Genomic DNA, 14,738 nt, shown 5'->3' on the forward strand with positions numbered 1-14,738 from the left:
TGAGCCACAGTTGATGAGCTCAGCAAGGGCCTGGTTTTGAACTAGTGTGTTCAGACAAAAAGCAGGCGATGGACTGTCCATGGCTGTGATAAACAACACCCCTCCCTTCTGTGCAACCACCTACTCACTATGTGACAGTAAGTACATATTTCACCAAAACTAACCTGCTCCACCAGCTGAAGCTGTTGCCTGCAGTCGTTTAATTCTCCTTTCAGTGTTTCTCGTTCTTCCTTTTTTTCTAGAAAAGTCAGTCAGCAGTTTGAAATGCCTATACACATAAATTATCTCTTCTCATAAATAAGAATAAACAATAGTTTCTAAAGTCCCACCTTTTCAGCATGTTACATACTCTCTGCCTGTAGATTTTGAGCATGTTGGATATTTAATACCACACAGCACAGCTACAGTGTGATTTTTAACACAGTTTCTCTTGAAATGTATTACAGTTTAAAACCAACAACCCATCTTTACCTTGAAGGTCCTTCTGCATAACCACAATGTCTCCATGCAGTGATTTCTTCTGATTGCTGAGTAGATCTATCTCCTCCTGCTGGCGTTTAACATCCGCTTCCATCTTTTTTACACTGGCCAATGCAGTTCTGCTGCTCTCTTCAGCAGTAGTTAAGTCTCTGTAAAATGTGGACATGTATTCTTGAGTTTGTTAGAAGTACTTGGTGAGGACTCGGGTGCATTTCAGCAGAAGTTCTCTTAGCTGAAGGGGACCTTACCCAGTGGTAAGGAGAGCAAGCCACCTGCTCTGATCCACCACTGAACATTTTGCTTTCCATAGAATCATTAAGGTTGGAAAAGACCTCTAAGATCATCAAGTCCAGCCATCAGCCCAACACTACTGTGACCCCTAAACCATGTCCTGAAGTGCCACTGCTCATCACATTGCCATGATGTAACAAATGCTGTTGCATTCTCAGCTCCATTATTGAGTATTTTCTGTAAATCTGCTGTAGACACACTTAAAATAAAACCTCTGCAGGATGTAAGAAACTGTATAATTCTGTATAATTTGGCACCTCAATTTATATCTGTATTTTATCCATGGCATTAATTACAAGAGACATTCAAGGCACTTCCCATCACTTCTGAACTTTGAGGAAAAAAATATTCCCCCCACCTTCTAGTTTGTGACAACTTCTTTTCCAAACTCTGACAGTCTTCTTCAAGCTTTTCCTTTTCTTTAGTCAAGGACTCAATGCTGCTCTGCAGCGTGCGCATCTGAGAGAGCAGATGTTCGTTTTCCTGGCGGTCTTTCTCAAGGAGTTGTTCCTGCCAATCTACTTCCCCTTGCTGACACTGAAACAATCTCTGAATATTCTCCAGTTTTAACTTCTCCTGTGAAAGGCATTGTGAACACATGTACACAGTCGAGAAGTACAAGTTATCAACAACATCTTTAGCTGCAGCAGTTTAAAAACCTTTCATTCAGAGAGGTCATGCATGGGCTACAGTGCCCTCTGTAACCACCTCAGTAGAAGTGGGATAACTCTGCCAGGTACTCTATCAGCTACAGAAAAAAAATACTTACTTCTAGAATTGCAAGCTGAGTCTTTTCTAACTCATTGATCTTTTGATCATGTTGTAGTTTCAAACTTTGAAGTTCGTTACTTTCAAGCTCCAGCGTTTCCAGAACACGTTTCAGTTCTAGTATGGCAAAAGAAATAAAAGGTTGTTACAAGCACATCAGTTGTATTCTATTTGCATAAAAAAAGGCATCAAGGAAAAGCAAAGAGACACTATACTGGTATCATCCCTGTAAAAACTCCTCATGTTTTCAGCTGTTGTGTCAGACACACCAGGTGTTACAGGAGGTGCCACCTCAGCTGAAGTACCCAGCATCTGTCTGCTCTCTTTAGACCATGAGAGCTACAGGGAGCTCTTCTCCACAGCCATTCACAGTGTTTTACAGAGTGAGGAGAAGAGCCTGCAGCCATGGAAGACTTAGAGTTCAGTGTATTTCTGTCCAATCTGCACAAAGTCCTGTATCTACAAAGTCAGGGACACACCTATCTTATGTCTGGTAATTTGCCCAAGTATTCCTTCAAGATTTTCTTCCTCTTTTCCAACATCTTTCTTTATGAACAAAAGCTGTGCTCTTTTCTCATTAATCTGGACATCCAGTTCTTTCCTCTCAACATGAAACTCTTCCAGAAGTAGCTTTATTTCCTGTGGAAATATATCAGTTACAAGGAATCCCATTATTGCCATTTTAAATAAAGGTTTCCTTTAAACAGAAGTTCTAAATATTTATAAAATTTAAAAGGTCTGTCAATAATATTCTGGTCAATTCCAGAGTTTGCAGTTACAGTTAATGATGTAAACAAACAAAAAACATGTAATATTTGGGTTAAAGTCTTGCTTGTTGACAATTTATAGTAATCTTGGTTGACAAGTCTGACCGTAACACTGTAATTCTAGTGAGCCTTAAAGCAAGAAATCAGACAAGATGCCCCCACAAAATATAACTACCCTTGATTCTGAAATAAAAACAAAGCAAGAAGGGAAGTACAGAATCCTTTCTAAGTAAACAGGAATGGAGACAGACAGCTGACTTATGCCAGCTTTGTTGTGTTTTACACACACTGATCAGACAGACCTGCTTTAGAAGCTGCTTGTCTCAGCATCTCTAAGTCATGCAGAGCCTTCTATTTATGTAATTTAGTTCTGAGGGGACCAGTTCTGTAAGTATTACTAGAACTAGGGAGTTCTACTTTTTTTGTGTATCTGGACCATGCTCTTAGTCACACAAAACTGTAAAGTTGCACGTTTCATTTTTCAATGGGTTTTGGGAGGCTATGGAAAGCAAAACTGATTTGTAGAAACTTTATGGGACATTTTTGATAGTTAAGTTGTTTTCCTGTTCTTCAGAGATATAAAGAAATGAAAACTCATTTGGAAAAGTTACTCTTATTCTGCGTAGTTTTTCATTTGCTTCAGACTCTCCATCTCGAAGAGCTTCTTGGAGGTCACCTTTCTTCTGAGAAATACAGTCTTGAAGGACATGGAGCTCTTCTTTTCTTTGATTTAACTGTTGATCCAGAAACAAGAGCTCTTGTTGCTGAGCAGTAATCTGCAGTGTAGAAGTTTAACAGAAGAAGAACCTGAAGGCTTTTATTTTTGTAGCAGCACACAGAGAACAAGCAGAGCACACCATTCCCTGCCAGAGACCTATCTGAACTGTGTAACACCTAAGGCTCCCATCAGAGCAAGAGTTACATTTGCTAAACCTGTACAATAAAGCCAGTGCTAAAGATGAAGTTCTGATCTGGACAGTGCAGTCCTGTACCTCAGAGTCAAGTTTCTTATTCTGAAATGCAATAAGGGTGGTCAGAGAACTCTGCAGTAACACTATGCAGAAATGCCACTGAGATTTAGAACATATTTATTATGAGAAAATTGCAATTCCCAGCAATAAAATAAACTTAAGAATTAAATTCTTCAGTCAAAGGCCGTTCAGAACTTAAGACTCTTCTCAGCCTTCATGTCCATCAAACCAAACAAAACTGGTAGTCCAGAGTTAACAAGGTAAGCCTTACCTGATCTTTTAATCCTTCCAGTTCAGTTTTCTTGCCTTGAAGAAGGCTTTCTGCTTCTCTAAGGATTTGGAGGTGATGTTCTTCATTACCTTCTGCAACTTGAATATCTCCTTGAAGCTTCTGAAGACTGACAGGATAAAAACAGGATTCAGAAGAGACAAGAATACCTTAGCCAGTAATTTACTGGGGAGGGCATCTTTATTTTATCTAACACAAGTTTATGGCAAATTTAAATTACTTACCTTTCAGTTAGCATTTCTACCTTCTGGTTTAACAACTGGAACTCAGAGTCTCTTGCAGCCACCATTTTGTTGATTTCCTTCAAAACACCTTCTTGTTCTCTCTTACGCTGTTCTAAATCCCTTGTATCTGCCTGTAATAACCTAAAGAAGCATTTATGCCTTTTCATATTAATGTTTTAACAGCTCTGCCTCTCCCAAAGCACTACCTTGACATTTGGAAGAATCTTGTTGTTCTCCTCATCCCCATTTGATACAAACTCCCAAGAAGAGTGTACCTTAATTGCTGATCTGCCTTCACAAGTTGGACAGCTGTTTCCTGAGCCCTTCGCTCTAGCTCCTCTGCCTCAGTTTCAGTATGGGACAACTGCTGTTTGGCATGATTGTACTTCTGAATAGTCTCTTTAGTCTAGAGCAAAAATTGAAGATCATTGAGACAATACATTCCCATCTCATGCTTCCAACATCCACAACTTGCAGGTTAAGTATCTATAGATGACCTCCTCCTGGCTAGAGTATTCCATCCGAGCTTTTCCCTCTCTATACCTTTTATCCTCTTTTGTCCACAGCAGAAAAGTTTCCTCCTCTTTGGCAAGGACTGAAACATTTTCTTTTAGCACAGGTTATGCACAACTTATTTTCACATAGAATCATTTTTAGAGGCTTCAAGTTATCCAAGTGAAAATAAACTGCTTAGACAAACAAAAATCCTCTACTTAAAACAATCTTAACACAACACCCAAATCCTTCTGCACTTAAGAGTTATGGCTTTACTTACTTTCCCCCGTGTGCTCTCAAGTTCCACTTCAGCTTCTGAAAGCAGCCTGTCTGCCTCTCTGAGCTCTGCTCGTCGCTTCAGAAGAGTCTTTTCTATGCATTCAATTTCATCTGCAATATCTTCATGATGTTGAAAAGACTTTTCTAGCTGGAATTCTGCAGTAAGGTTGTCAGTGTGCCCTCCAATAAAGTCCCTAAACATCAGGAAGAAAGACACTGAATTAAAACAGAAAATGCCAGAGGTCTGGAGCCTCCTGAAGTTCTAGTCCATTCACATTAATATAAGAAAAAAAAAGGTTTAGGTATCCCCACATCCACCCTTTAAATGCATTCTAGTGCAATATTCTTACTTGTGTTTGTTGTATCTTTGAGCTGCTTGCCGCAGCTCTCCTACTTCACGTTCCAGTTCTTCTCTTTCCTGCAGTAGCTCTGCAACATTTTGATGCAATCTTTCCACCTCTTTTCTGCATTTACGTTCATCTGCCTCTGACCATTTATTCTTGTACTTCTGAGACTTTAAGTAATATACAGTGTCTTCTAGTCTTGTGACTTCACTCTCCTACAGACAGGAAACAGAATAACAAAATTAAGACCTGTTTTCTGATTCAGTCCTCCTGAGGCACAGGAGCAGCTACAGACAGCAAAGCCCAGATTACCAGCACCTAGGCAGAGCATCCTCCTCAGCAAGCTCTCTCAGATCCACAGCCTTCCTAGCAGGGACCTTTTAGGTTTTTTTGAAAATACTGTTTGTGTAAATGAGGGATTTTGCTTTTTTTGTTTGCTTGGTTTTTGAGAAAGCAAAAACATATGAAAAGATGTTCCTAATCCATTCCTAGGTCAGCTGCTGCAGTGAAACCTGCAGCTTACAGCTCTGCTCTTACCAGGTCGTGATGCTCAGGCACGTTGCAGTGGAGCACTCCGACAGGAACGAGCGGGACGGTGAAGTTTGGAGGAAGAGGACCATAAACAACCTGGGCTCCCACAGGAGGTGGGCCATAGATAACAGACCCTGGAGCAACTGAAGCCCCACTTGCTGCTGCAGGAGGAGGGCCATACACCACAGTTCCCTGAGGGACAGGGGCACCGTCTGGCAGCACTGTGTAGAGAACTGCACCAGGTGGTGGTACAAAGGGAGGCTCCTTGGGAACATGACTTTCTTCATTTCCTTCACTATCTTCTTTTGTTCTTCTGTCTTTAAAAAAACAAAGGGTCATTTTTAATCACTTTTTCAGTATGAGATATTCTTCAAATGTACATTTTAAATTCTAATGTACTAAAATTTAATAAATGCTGCTCAGATTGAATGAGTTCAAGAGTAATAAACATTTATAATCCACTCAGGCACATCCAGAAAATTCACTATGAACTCCACACTAAGTCCATCTTTAGGATGCTCCTAAACATTCTGAGACCATGAGACTGACTTACCTTTACCAGAACTTGTTTTGTACAGCCTGCTTCTGACTGGTGAATAAACCCAGCACCCTGCTGGACATGGCAGGTCTTCCCTCCTGCCCTGCCTCTCCCAGCCACACGCTCTTCCAGGTGGGCAGGTGCCAGAACACCGTAAACAAACACCAGAGTCTTTCGTGCTGTGGGAAGCAGGAGTTGAAGCCTAAAGAAATAATAAAAAAAAAACAGTATGTGTTAATCTAGAAATAACAAATTATGTAAAATACTTCATTTGTTGTAGACAGTCTAAATCCTTGATTTTTGAAGAACAGGCTGTACATACTCTGCTTCTTTCACTTCCAGACGTGATGCTGCTTTAAAAGAGAGCACTACATGTTTCAACAATATTTTTCTTAAATTCTGACAAATGCTGTTTTGCAAGAAATGTTTCTCTGTAGTGTCCCCTTTTAACCTTTACCTAAATGCATTTACAGTATTGCATTTTGAATAGTTTCCTCCAAATTTTACATACACTACACTGCCATGCAGCAATAGGCTTTCTTGAGGGAATGTTTGTTTCAGTGTTTCTCTGATATGCCAGCCAATATTTTTTCTCAAATTTTGACTTAGCAAGTTTACAATGTAATTTCCTATATCAAATGGTTTTCCACATGATAGGATTTTTATTTCTGACCTGTGATGAGGGCATGTAATACCAGTATCCCCTTCTTTTCAATGGATCTGCTATACTGGTGATGTAATCACTCTGGGATGAAAGCACGTTTTTCAGTGCTGCAATTTCATCTTGTAAGTTGTCAATTTCATCTTTGTTGCCTGTAAGTTAATAACAGTTTATAGGCATATAAGACAAATAATTAAGTCATAAATACTGCCTTCAGCTTTTCCCCTCACTGTTACCCTGTTAATCTGAAAGAACATTAAGAAAAATGTATTGCCAGGGGACACAAACTAAACGTTATCTAGTGATGCAGATACACACTGGCCCTTGCAAATCTCTCAGTGTAAGACTGCAGAAATACAGGTTCATGGACAGGTAACCAATGCTCATTTTCCCTTAAAGACAGGTCCCTGGCAACACTCTAGAGCACTATGTACTGAACAAGTAGTGCAATTAGTGCTTTCTAAATAGTTTTCATTAGTTTGTATTAACACTTCTGACAACTAACACACTGGCATTCTGACTTTCAGCCAAGGCAAAACGTTACTCAGGTTCCAAAGGTCAATGGCAGGTCAACAGGCAAAGCCAGACCCTGAGGAGTGCTCGTGCCACTGCTGGTCCTTAACCATCCATTTCCCCCAGTCTTTGAATCTGAAGCAGCAAAGTCCCATCCATACACTTCACTGAACTGCACTGTCTGGCTCTTTGCTTCATACACAGGCACAGAGAATCCACCCAAGCACAGTGATTCAAGGACTGGATGTATCCTGTATAGGAACTATAGAGGGAGGCATCCTCAAAAGTTTGTTCTCCTAGAATAAACTGCCAGAGCTCCGAATGACTTCTTAGAACAAGGAGTGAGAAACATGGAGAAGGAAGAGAAGTCTGCATCTGTGCTTATCCACAAGAAAGAGAAAAGAGAGATCACCTGTCCCAACATGATCCAACAACCATCTTAAACGCTCAATTTCTGCTTTTTGTTGCTCCACAGCTTCATTTAGTTTATCAATTTCAAACTTTTGAGAGCTTGATGCAACAGTCTTCTCATTGGCTTTTTCCATTTCATGCTGGAACTATTTAAAAAATAAGTTTAAATCAAAGCAAAGCACTTCAGTTTAGATTGTGTTGGAACTTTTTTCAAGCATGCCCACCCATCCCTACAAAAATGCTCATTCAGCAGAATGCATCTCCCACTTTGATGCAACAAAACTCCTTCCCATCCCCTCATACAACTGAGGTTTACAGCCATGTCAAGGCACTGAAGTGAACATAGGATAGCTTCACTTAAAACTCAGCTACTCTAGTCAGTCAGGTTTTCATTTTGTTCTTTGTCAGATGTCAGGGGAGAGAAGAAAACTGACTTGGGAAAACTTCTGCAAAAGGGACGGGGCAGATACCTGCCCAAAATACAATTTGGTATTTTCAGAAACTCACTGAAAAAAAATATATTTAAGTATTTTCTCCTCCTCATATAATAGAGAGCAAACATCACTGCAACCTACTTGTTCTTCCTTCTCTTTGAGGAGCTGCTGTAGCAATTCTATTTCTGCTTCTGCTCTGGCAAGATCCCGGGCTGCACGAGCTGCCTTCGCAGAGAACTCTTCAGCTTCCTCAATCTCCTGAAAATGCAATTTTAGTTTGAGCTTTAGTCTGCAAGAATACTTGACAAGTTAGCAGATGTCTCGTGCAGCTTTGTGAAAGGCTGACTAATAAGAAGCATCAGCACTTGTCTGTTCTGGAATTCCAGAAAGTGGCCAAGTTTATGTAAAATAATTTCTAGAGACCAGATGTTGGATGTAGCAAAAAATGGTTGCCAGTTTTACAAACCTGAAGTGTAAGAACAAACTTTCATAGTCCCTTCTTTTGCTTTTCTATCTGACAAGGTATTATTATCTATTGCTTGACTTTCAGTTAATGGATTAAACCTGCCTCTCCCTCACCTTGTAGAAGGAATGCCTGTCCATACCCACATTTTCTCAGGCATTCATCTACTATAGTTCAAGATAAGACTCTGAAGCAAGAGCTCCTGTGCAGTGGGACAATTCAGAGTAAAGCTTTGAAGCTGAATTTAAAAGAAAACACCAGGACCACTCCCACTAAGGTGGCACTACAAAGCACTACTTACATACAAGCAATCAGTTATCAGTGTTGACTTACCTCAGCTCGCTCCTGATTAATTCTGAGAACAGTCCCATGCAGAGCCTGTAGCTGATTTTTAGCAATGGAGAGCTCTGTGGCTGCCAGTTTATCTGAAGTGATGACAGCTCTCTTTAATTCCTTCAGTTCTTTATCTAGACTGACAAACTGCATTTGTGCCCTAGCATCTTCTACTTTTTTCTGAAACCAGGGAAACAACAGGTTTTATAAGTTTTAAGTAAAAAGCAGCATGGAAGAAAGGCTTTCTGTTGGTATGACTTCTTCCCCCACACATATCCCATTTTGTACTGTATGCATAGAAGTTAACAGGGGGGAAAAAAAAGAGCTAAAGCAAGGACAACCAGTAAAATTGAAGGAAAAGAAAGATATTACATTTAATCTCTGTCTTCCTTCCTTGTATTTGATCTTTCAAAGCAAAACAATTCAGAAGTTTTTGAATCTTCTTTTCATGAGTACACACAGTGCACAGATTTGTCCTTATTCATTCCTACCCTTTTCTCTAAATCTTCCAGCTGAGCAAGAATAGTCTCTTTCTCTTCATCTGCCTCTTGCAGCTGTTGATCAGCAAGGCCCTGAATTTCTTCCATGCTCTTTATTTTCTCATGCAAACGCTGAATTTCATTTTCTAACTGATGGACCTTGTTCTTATTCTGTCTGTTTTCATCTTTAACCTATAAGTGAAATAAATCAGAGTAAGTAGCCAGATTTTTTTTTTCCCCCCAACCAAAAGCCAGCCTATTTTAATCATTTAAAGAAACAACTTTTGGGAAGTGCAGTTACCAGCATACTTTATACCTGAAGAGAATGGAACATGCTTTGCTACTGTATTACATTTCAAAAGTGCCCAAGTAATTTTGGTAGTAGAATGTATAGCCCTTTTGAGGAGGTTACTGGCTATATTTTGCTACCTATAATTAAACTCTTTTTGCCTCTGAGACATATCATTGAGTCTAAATCCTAATTCACCAAATAATAAGGCAAAAATCGTAAGGACTGCTAATAAAAAACCCTCAGACTCTACTGTTACATGGATACCAAAAGTGGGTCTCTCCATCTTTCCTTTTTGTCATACAGCAAAAATTAGAGTATGCTTGTGGGAGTTTTAGTGCATATTAAACCCTTCTTCTCCAAGCAACACATTTTTCAAGCCAAAAGGGTGTAAATGAGCCTGTGTCCTGTCAAATACCCAGTTTAACACTTATCAAAGGAAAGCAAGAACAGCTGATGTTTCACTGCTGTAACCAGAATTTCACATGGAAGAGGTGAATTATTTGTTTTCCCTCTTGTGAAGCTTTTGCCTGCTTATACAGTTACTTTATAATGAAAATTGCTACAGGACATCATTTGTGCACAACAGGAAAATCAAAACTCTAATAATGGTTAGTATTCAAGCTCTCATCACGAGTCACAGCACCTGGCTCTGATGCGAGTTGTCAAAGTTTCTGACAAGCAAAAGGATCCAATTTGTCAACCTTCAGTAAAATGACACTTCTGAAAGAGGGAGCATAGCAAAGCTACAGCTCTAAGGAAACTTGAGCCTTCAGCTGCAAGTTACATTTTTTCAGCCAAGCTGAAATGGTCTTACTCTTGTTTTTGTTTTTCTGCTGTTTTGATACATGCCTGTCTGTATTTCTCCTGCACTTCTTCCAGTTTTTCCTGCTGGGATACCATGTCTTCCTCCAGTTGTCTCTGTCTAGCCCATGCTTTCTCTTTTTCCCTCTGAGCATCAGCAAGGATGTCATTAAATTCTTTCTGCAGATTTGCAAGGCTTCTCCCTAAAACATCAGCTGAATTCTGGCATCTGGAAGAGAAACAATCCAGGTTCCAAGACAGAAAACCAGCGATTTTAAAGCATGATACCACACACAGAAATAATGATGTGTGATACAACAGGGTGAGTTTAAGACTTCTGCTGTAAATGAATTCAGGTGCAGCACTGAACATGGAACACCACACAGACACCTGTTTAGTCCATTCTTCTTTGTTTATTACCATTCTTTGTTGCTAGGGATAACAAGGGGAAAGACTGCCATCCCTTGCAGTGAAACCCAAAAGGACTTCCTATTTCCTTCAGCAATACAACTAGTGAGCTCAGGTGAGGTTCTCTTAACCACAGGGTGCTGAAGTTCATGTTTGACCAGCCCCAGGTTGCACTCAGGAGGATGCAGCACATGGACCCTGCTGCTCTCTGTGTACTTATCACTTTCACATGCACAAACTTAACACTGTTTGTATTTTTACTCACTTAATCTCTCCAACTCCTGTGTGAAGCTTCTGCCTGAGTTTGTTTATACGAGCCAAGATTTCCTCAGGATGAATTAAGTTACCAACTGCATGGTTTAGCTGATTCTGAAGATCCTTAAGCTGTTGTTTCAGGTGATTATTGTCTCCCTGAAAAACACAAAACAGACAAAAAAACCCACCCACGCAACCATAAGCAAACACACACAAATAGTAAAAGCCAAAAGATATTAAAGGTATTAAAAATTCTGAGTTTTTTGTTGGTTTTTTTGGAGGGTTGGAGGGTGCTTTCTTGTTGTGGTTGTTTTTTGTTTTTTTTTTTTGGGGGGGGGGGGTTGTTTGTTTTGGTTCTTTTTTTTTTTCCAGTGTGGCCTGAACTAATATCAAGATTCATCAGGATCACAGCTTTAAACTGAGACAATAAATTCTGCTTTAGGTATTGGATAAGTTTTTTTCTCCTGCATCCAAATAGTTTTTTGCTGACAGGTACTAGGATGAAGGTAACTTTTAAAGGCAACAAATACTATACCTGCAATTGCTTGAACTGAGAAAGGAGCTTGTAATTTTGTTTCTCCTTCTCTTCAGCCAGTTGTGCTTTGGTCAGAGCATTCTCTAAGGCTTGCTTTTCTTTTTCAAGTTCAGCTTGCAAGGCTGACAGTTCCATCTACAAACACAGAAAACCTCTAGATTAGTATCCCAGCCCTAACCTGTCACCCAAACACACAACAACTGTATTTCTTAGAACAGTAACAATATGACAATACCTCCTAAAAAAGAAAAAAGCCAAGAGAAGAACCCCGACCAAGGGGTCAGTGTCAGACATCTGGTATGGAGGAATGTCTGCTTGCCCCTCATCCTGGGGCAAATTATCCCTCTGGCAGCACAAGAGCCCTGTTCTTACCTGGCTAAGTTGTTTCAGTCTTTCCAGTTCTTCTTTGTGCTGATTGGCTTCAGTGTCTCTGTCTCTCAGCTGGGCTTCCAGCTCAGCCTCATAGGCACTGATGTTCCCTTGAGCATCTCTAAGTGATTCATTTATCTCTCGCTGCTCTTGGAGTGCACCTTCTAACATGGTAATTTCCTGGAATTTTAGAAGTACACAGGAGAGCAAGATTTCCTAGAGTACACTGCCCCTCTTCCTCTGTTACTCTGGGACTTATCATCACTGTGGCAGCAGATACATCAAAACAGAGACACTAACCCTGATGATTAAACTTTAAAACTTAAAGCTAGGTGGGACTGCTACACAGAAGGGTCAGGTCAATGCCACCACTGTGACAGACTGCACAGAAACCTACACTTGAGTCAGAAAGGTGTAGCCTCAAGTGATACACATTTGTCCCTGGTATTAAGGTTTATTTAAAACTTAGGAGGATGCTAAGATAGCTCTCCAAGTAACTGGCTTTGCTATTCCAAATTTGGTCATTTGCTTATTTTTAAAACTTTATTCTTAAGTATCTGAATTTGAAAAGAAACATAGTACTAAGCCTTACTTTTCTCATATTTTCAGCATCCATGGCAACAATTTCCAGGTTGTTTCTTTCTTCCTCTAGATCTGCCAATCTTTGTAGCAAAGATTCTTTATCCTTCTGCAACTCTTTACATTCCTCATTGGCTCGTTTTGCCTGACACTTAACACCTTCCAGGTATTCCTGTAATCCAAGGATAATACTTTCTAAATCCCTCTTCAGTGCTTCATTTGTTGCTATTTGACCTGCAGAAATGCAAAACAAATTTGAGATGGTTAAGAAACCACACATTCACAAAACAAAACTGCCTTTCTTAACCTTCTTTAAGATGTTTACCAAGCAGAATATGTAGTAACAAGTAACAAGAACTCAACCAGAAAATGCCCATGCTGTGTGTAAGGTTACAAGTTCCCAAAGTGCCCTGTTAACCTCAGCACTGAAGTTACAAAGAAACTGCAGTCCTTTGCTCATTATGGTCCCCCATCTAGGATAACATGTACTCCCTTTACACCTACATCAATTTTGTTTCTGTTTTTATATTCATTCTTTTGTGGGATATTTCCTTTTATGCAGACTAGGTGCATAGTAACTGCATAGGCAAATTTAGTTCATTGACTTTATTAGGTCAAGTTCCAAAACTTACTCCCCACCTTAAGAAAAAAACCCCAACCAAACCAAACCCCAAATCCAAAAATCCTCCTTCCCTGCAAACTACCTTCCCCAAGCAAGGTGAACATACTAAAAAGAAAAAATAATCATTTAAATTTACAAATGTTATCCAAAGTCTCTATTTAGGTAACTAAGAATAGTTTTTTACCTTTTCCTATACATTATGCATTTCATTTAAGCAAAGACAAACAAAACTGAATCTCGAATTCAGTTGTCATGTTATCCTAGATAACATTCCAAGAAACAATTACCATCAGTGAGTTGTTGCTCCAAGTCCTTGATTTCCTCAGTTTCCTTTGCAATCCTAGAGAGCATTTCATCCAGGCGACTCTCGAGCTGCTTGTACTGTTTGTTCATCACATCAAGCTGCTGTTCCTTACTTGCTCTTTGAGCTTTCATGTGAACCTGTAAATTAACAGTTGGAAAGGTAAAGTGGGACAATGTCAAATGCAGATGAAAAAAGTCACATCAGTATTTTAGCTCAGTTCTGCAGTGTCTTACTACTGGCAGTAAAAGTCACAGTGCAGGGTGTGGTGTTGTGCCTGGCTTTGGGGTTGGTTTTTTGTTTGTTTGTTTGTTTTTAATTTTCCTTTATGACAGCCCCAGGAAGAATCCCAGATAGACATGAAACCTGTGTGACTAACAGCACTGTCAGCCTCCTCCTTGCCCAGGCACGACGAATAAGACCTGCATTTAGAAATTATTACTCAGGGCTACTACCTTTCTTCCTGCCTTTACTTTCTCTCATACCATTTCCTCTTCCAGTCAAGAACAAACATGATTTTCTCCAGAAGCTTTAACCCTGTCACTCTGTCATCACAGCAGATGATGCTCTACAACGTGTCAGGTCAACACCCAAAGAAAAATATTTTGAACAATCAGCAAGCCAGGCCAAGATTTATGTAGAGGAGATTATTTATTTAAAAAAAAATAATTCTGGGAAATACACCACACCCGCAGTTCACACAGACTTTGGTCAGGACTTTCTGTATTTGGTGTGACTTCAGCTGATTGTTTCAGCTGTAAACAAAACTCAGTTATCAACACAATATAATGCTGTCTGTTCCTCATTGGTACGAAATGAATCACAAACAACTCAACTGCCAGAAAACTTGGAAAAAAAACACAATTATACTGTCATGATTAACAGTACATTTTTACTAGTAGGTATCAGAAGAAATTTTAAATACAAGCTATCAGAAAAATCACTTATAAAATTACTTCTGTAAGAGAAGTAACGGGTAAACATGCAGCTTTCTCGGTTCTTCGTGCGTTACACCGCAAGTTATATTTAACATCCACATCAGCCCGGTCCAATCGTCCCCTCGTTAAAGACTATCGGCCCTGCGGCTTTCAGAAGCGAAATTTCAACAAGTGGAAGGGCAGCCGAGCGAAGGGCAGCCGAGCGCCGCTGCTGAGTCACTGCGCGGCACGGCCCCGCAGCGCCGCTGGGACCCCAGCACTTACAGCTCGGCCTTTGTCTGCTCTTCCTCCGGGAGCACCGCGCGGCGCCGGTTCCGCCCGGGACCTCCAGCACCCACAGCGACTGGGGCAGAGTCGGACCCCCCGG

General features: G+C 40.2%; 1 protein-coding gene across 1 annotated transcript in view; it reads right to left on the reverse strand.

Annotated features, from left to right (window-relative positions):
- The window catches only part of CNTRL (centriolin), a gene marked incomplete at its 5' end in the record, with an annotated part of 19,022 nt that extends 5,449 nt beyond the window's left edge, over positions 1-13,573 (reverse strand). The window contains 24 exons of the mRNA XM_008945558.1: positions 165-238; positions 472-629; positions 1,130-1,347; positions 1,541-1,656; positions 2,019-2,178; positions 2,918-3,082; positions 3,549-3,675; positions 3,791-3,931; positions 4,066-4,196; positions 4,566-4,758; positions 4,915-5,123; positions 5,446-5,756; positions 5,993-6,179; positions 6,651-6,790; positions 7,564-7,708; positions 8,138-8,254; positions 8,793-8,972; positions 9,284-9,463; positions 10,413-10,593; positions 11,038-11,183; positions 11,563-11,697; positions 11,935-12,111; positions 12,524-12,744; positions 13,420-13,573. Coding sequence (XP_008943806.1) covers positions 165-238; positions 472-629; positions 1,130-1,347; positions 1,541-1,656; positions 2,019-2,178; positions 2,918-3,082; positions 3,549-3,675; positions 3,791-3,931; positions 4,066-4,196; positions 4,566-4,758; positions 4,915-5,123; positions 5,446-5,756; positions 5,993-6,179; positions 6,651-6,790; positions 7,564-7,708; positions 8,138-8,254; positions 8,793-8,972; positions 9,284-9,463; positions 10,413-10,593; positions 11,038-11,183; positions 11,563-11,697; positions 11,935-12,111; positions 12,524-12,744; positions 13,420-13,573 — 3,966 coding nt within the window. The remainder of the gene's footprint in view (positions 1-164; positions 239-471; positions 630-1,129; positions 1,348-1,540; positions 1,657-2,018; positions 2,179-2,917; positions 3,083-3,548; positions 3,676-3,790; positions 3,932-4,065; positions 4,197-4,565; positions 4,759-4,914; positions 5,124-5,445; positions 5,757-5,992; positions 6,180-6,650; positions 6,791-7,563; positions 7,709-8,137; positions 8,255-8,792; positions 8,973-9,283; positions 9,464-10,412; positions 10,594-11,037; positions 11,184-11,562; positions 11,698-11,934; positions 12,112-12,523; positions 12,745-13,419) is intronic.
- Between the last annotated feature and the right edge of the window lie 1,165 nt (positions 13,574-14,738).

Source organism: Merops nubicus, unplaced genomic scaffold, assembly GCF_000691845.1.
Source record: "Merops nubicus isolate BGI_N331 unplaced genomic scaffold, ASM69184v1 scaffold9368, whole genome shotgun sequence".
Classification (NCBI taxonomy): Eukaryota; Metazoa; Chordata; class Aves; order Coraciiformes; family Meropidae; genus Merops; species Merops nubicus.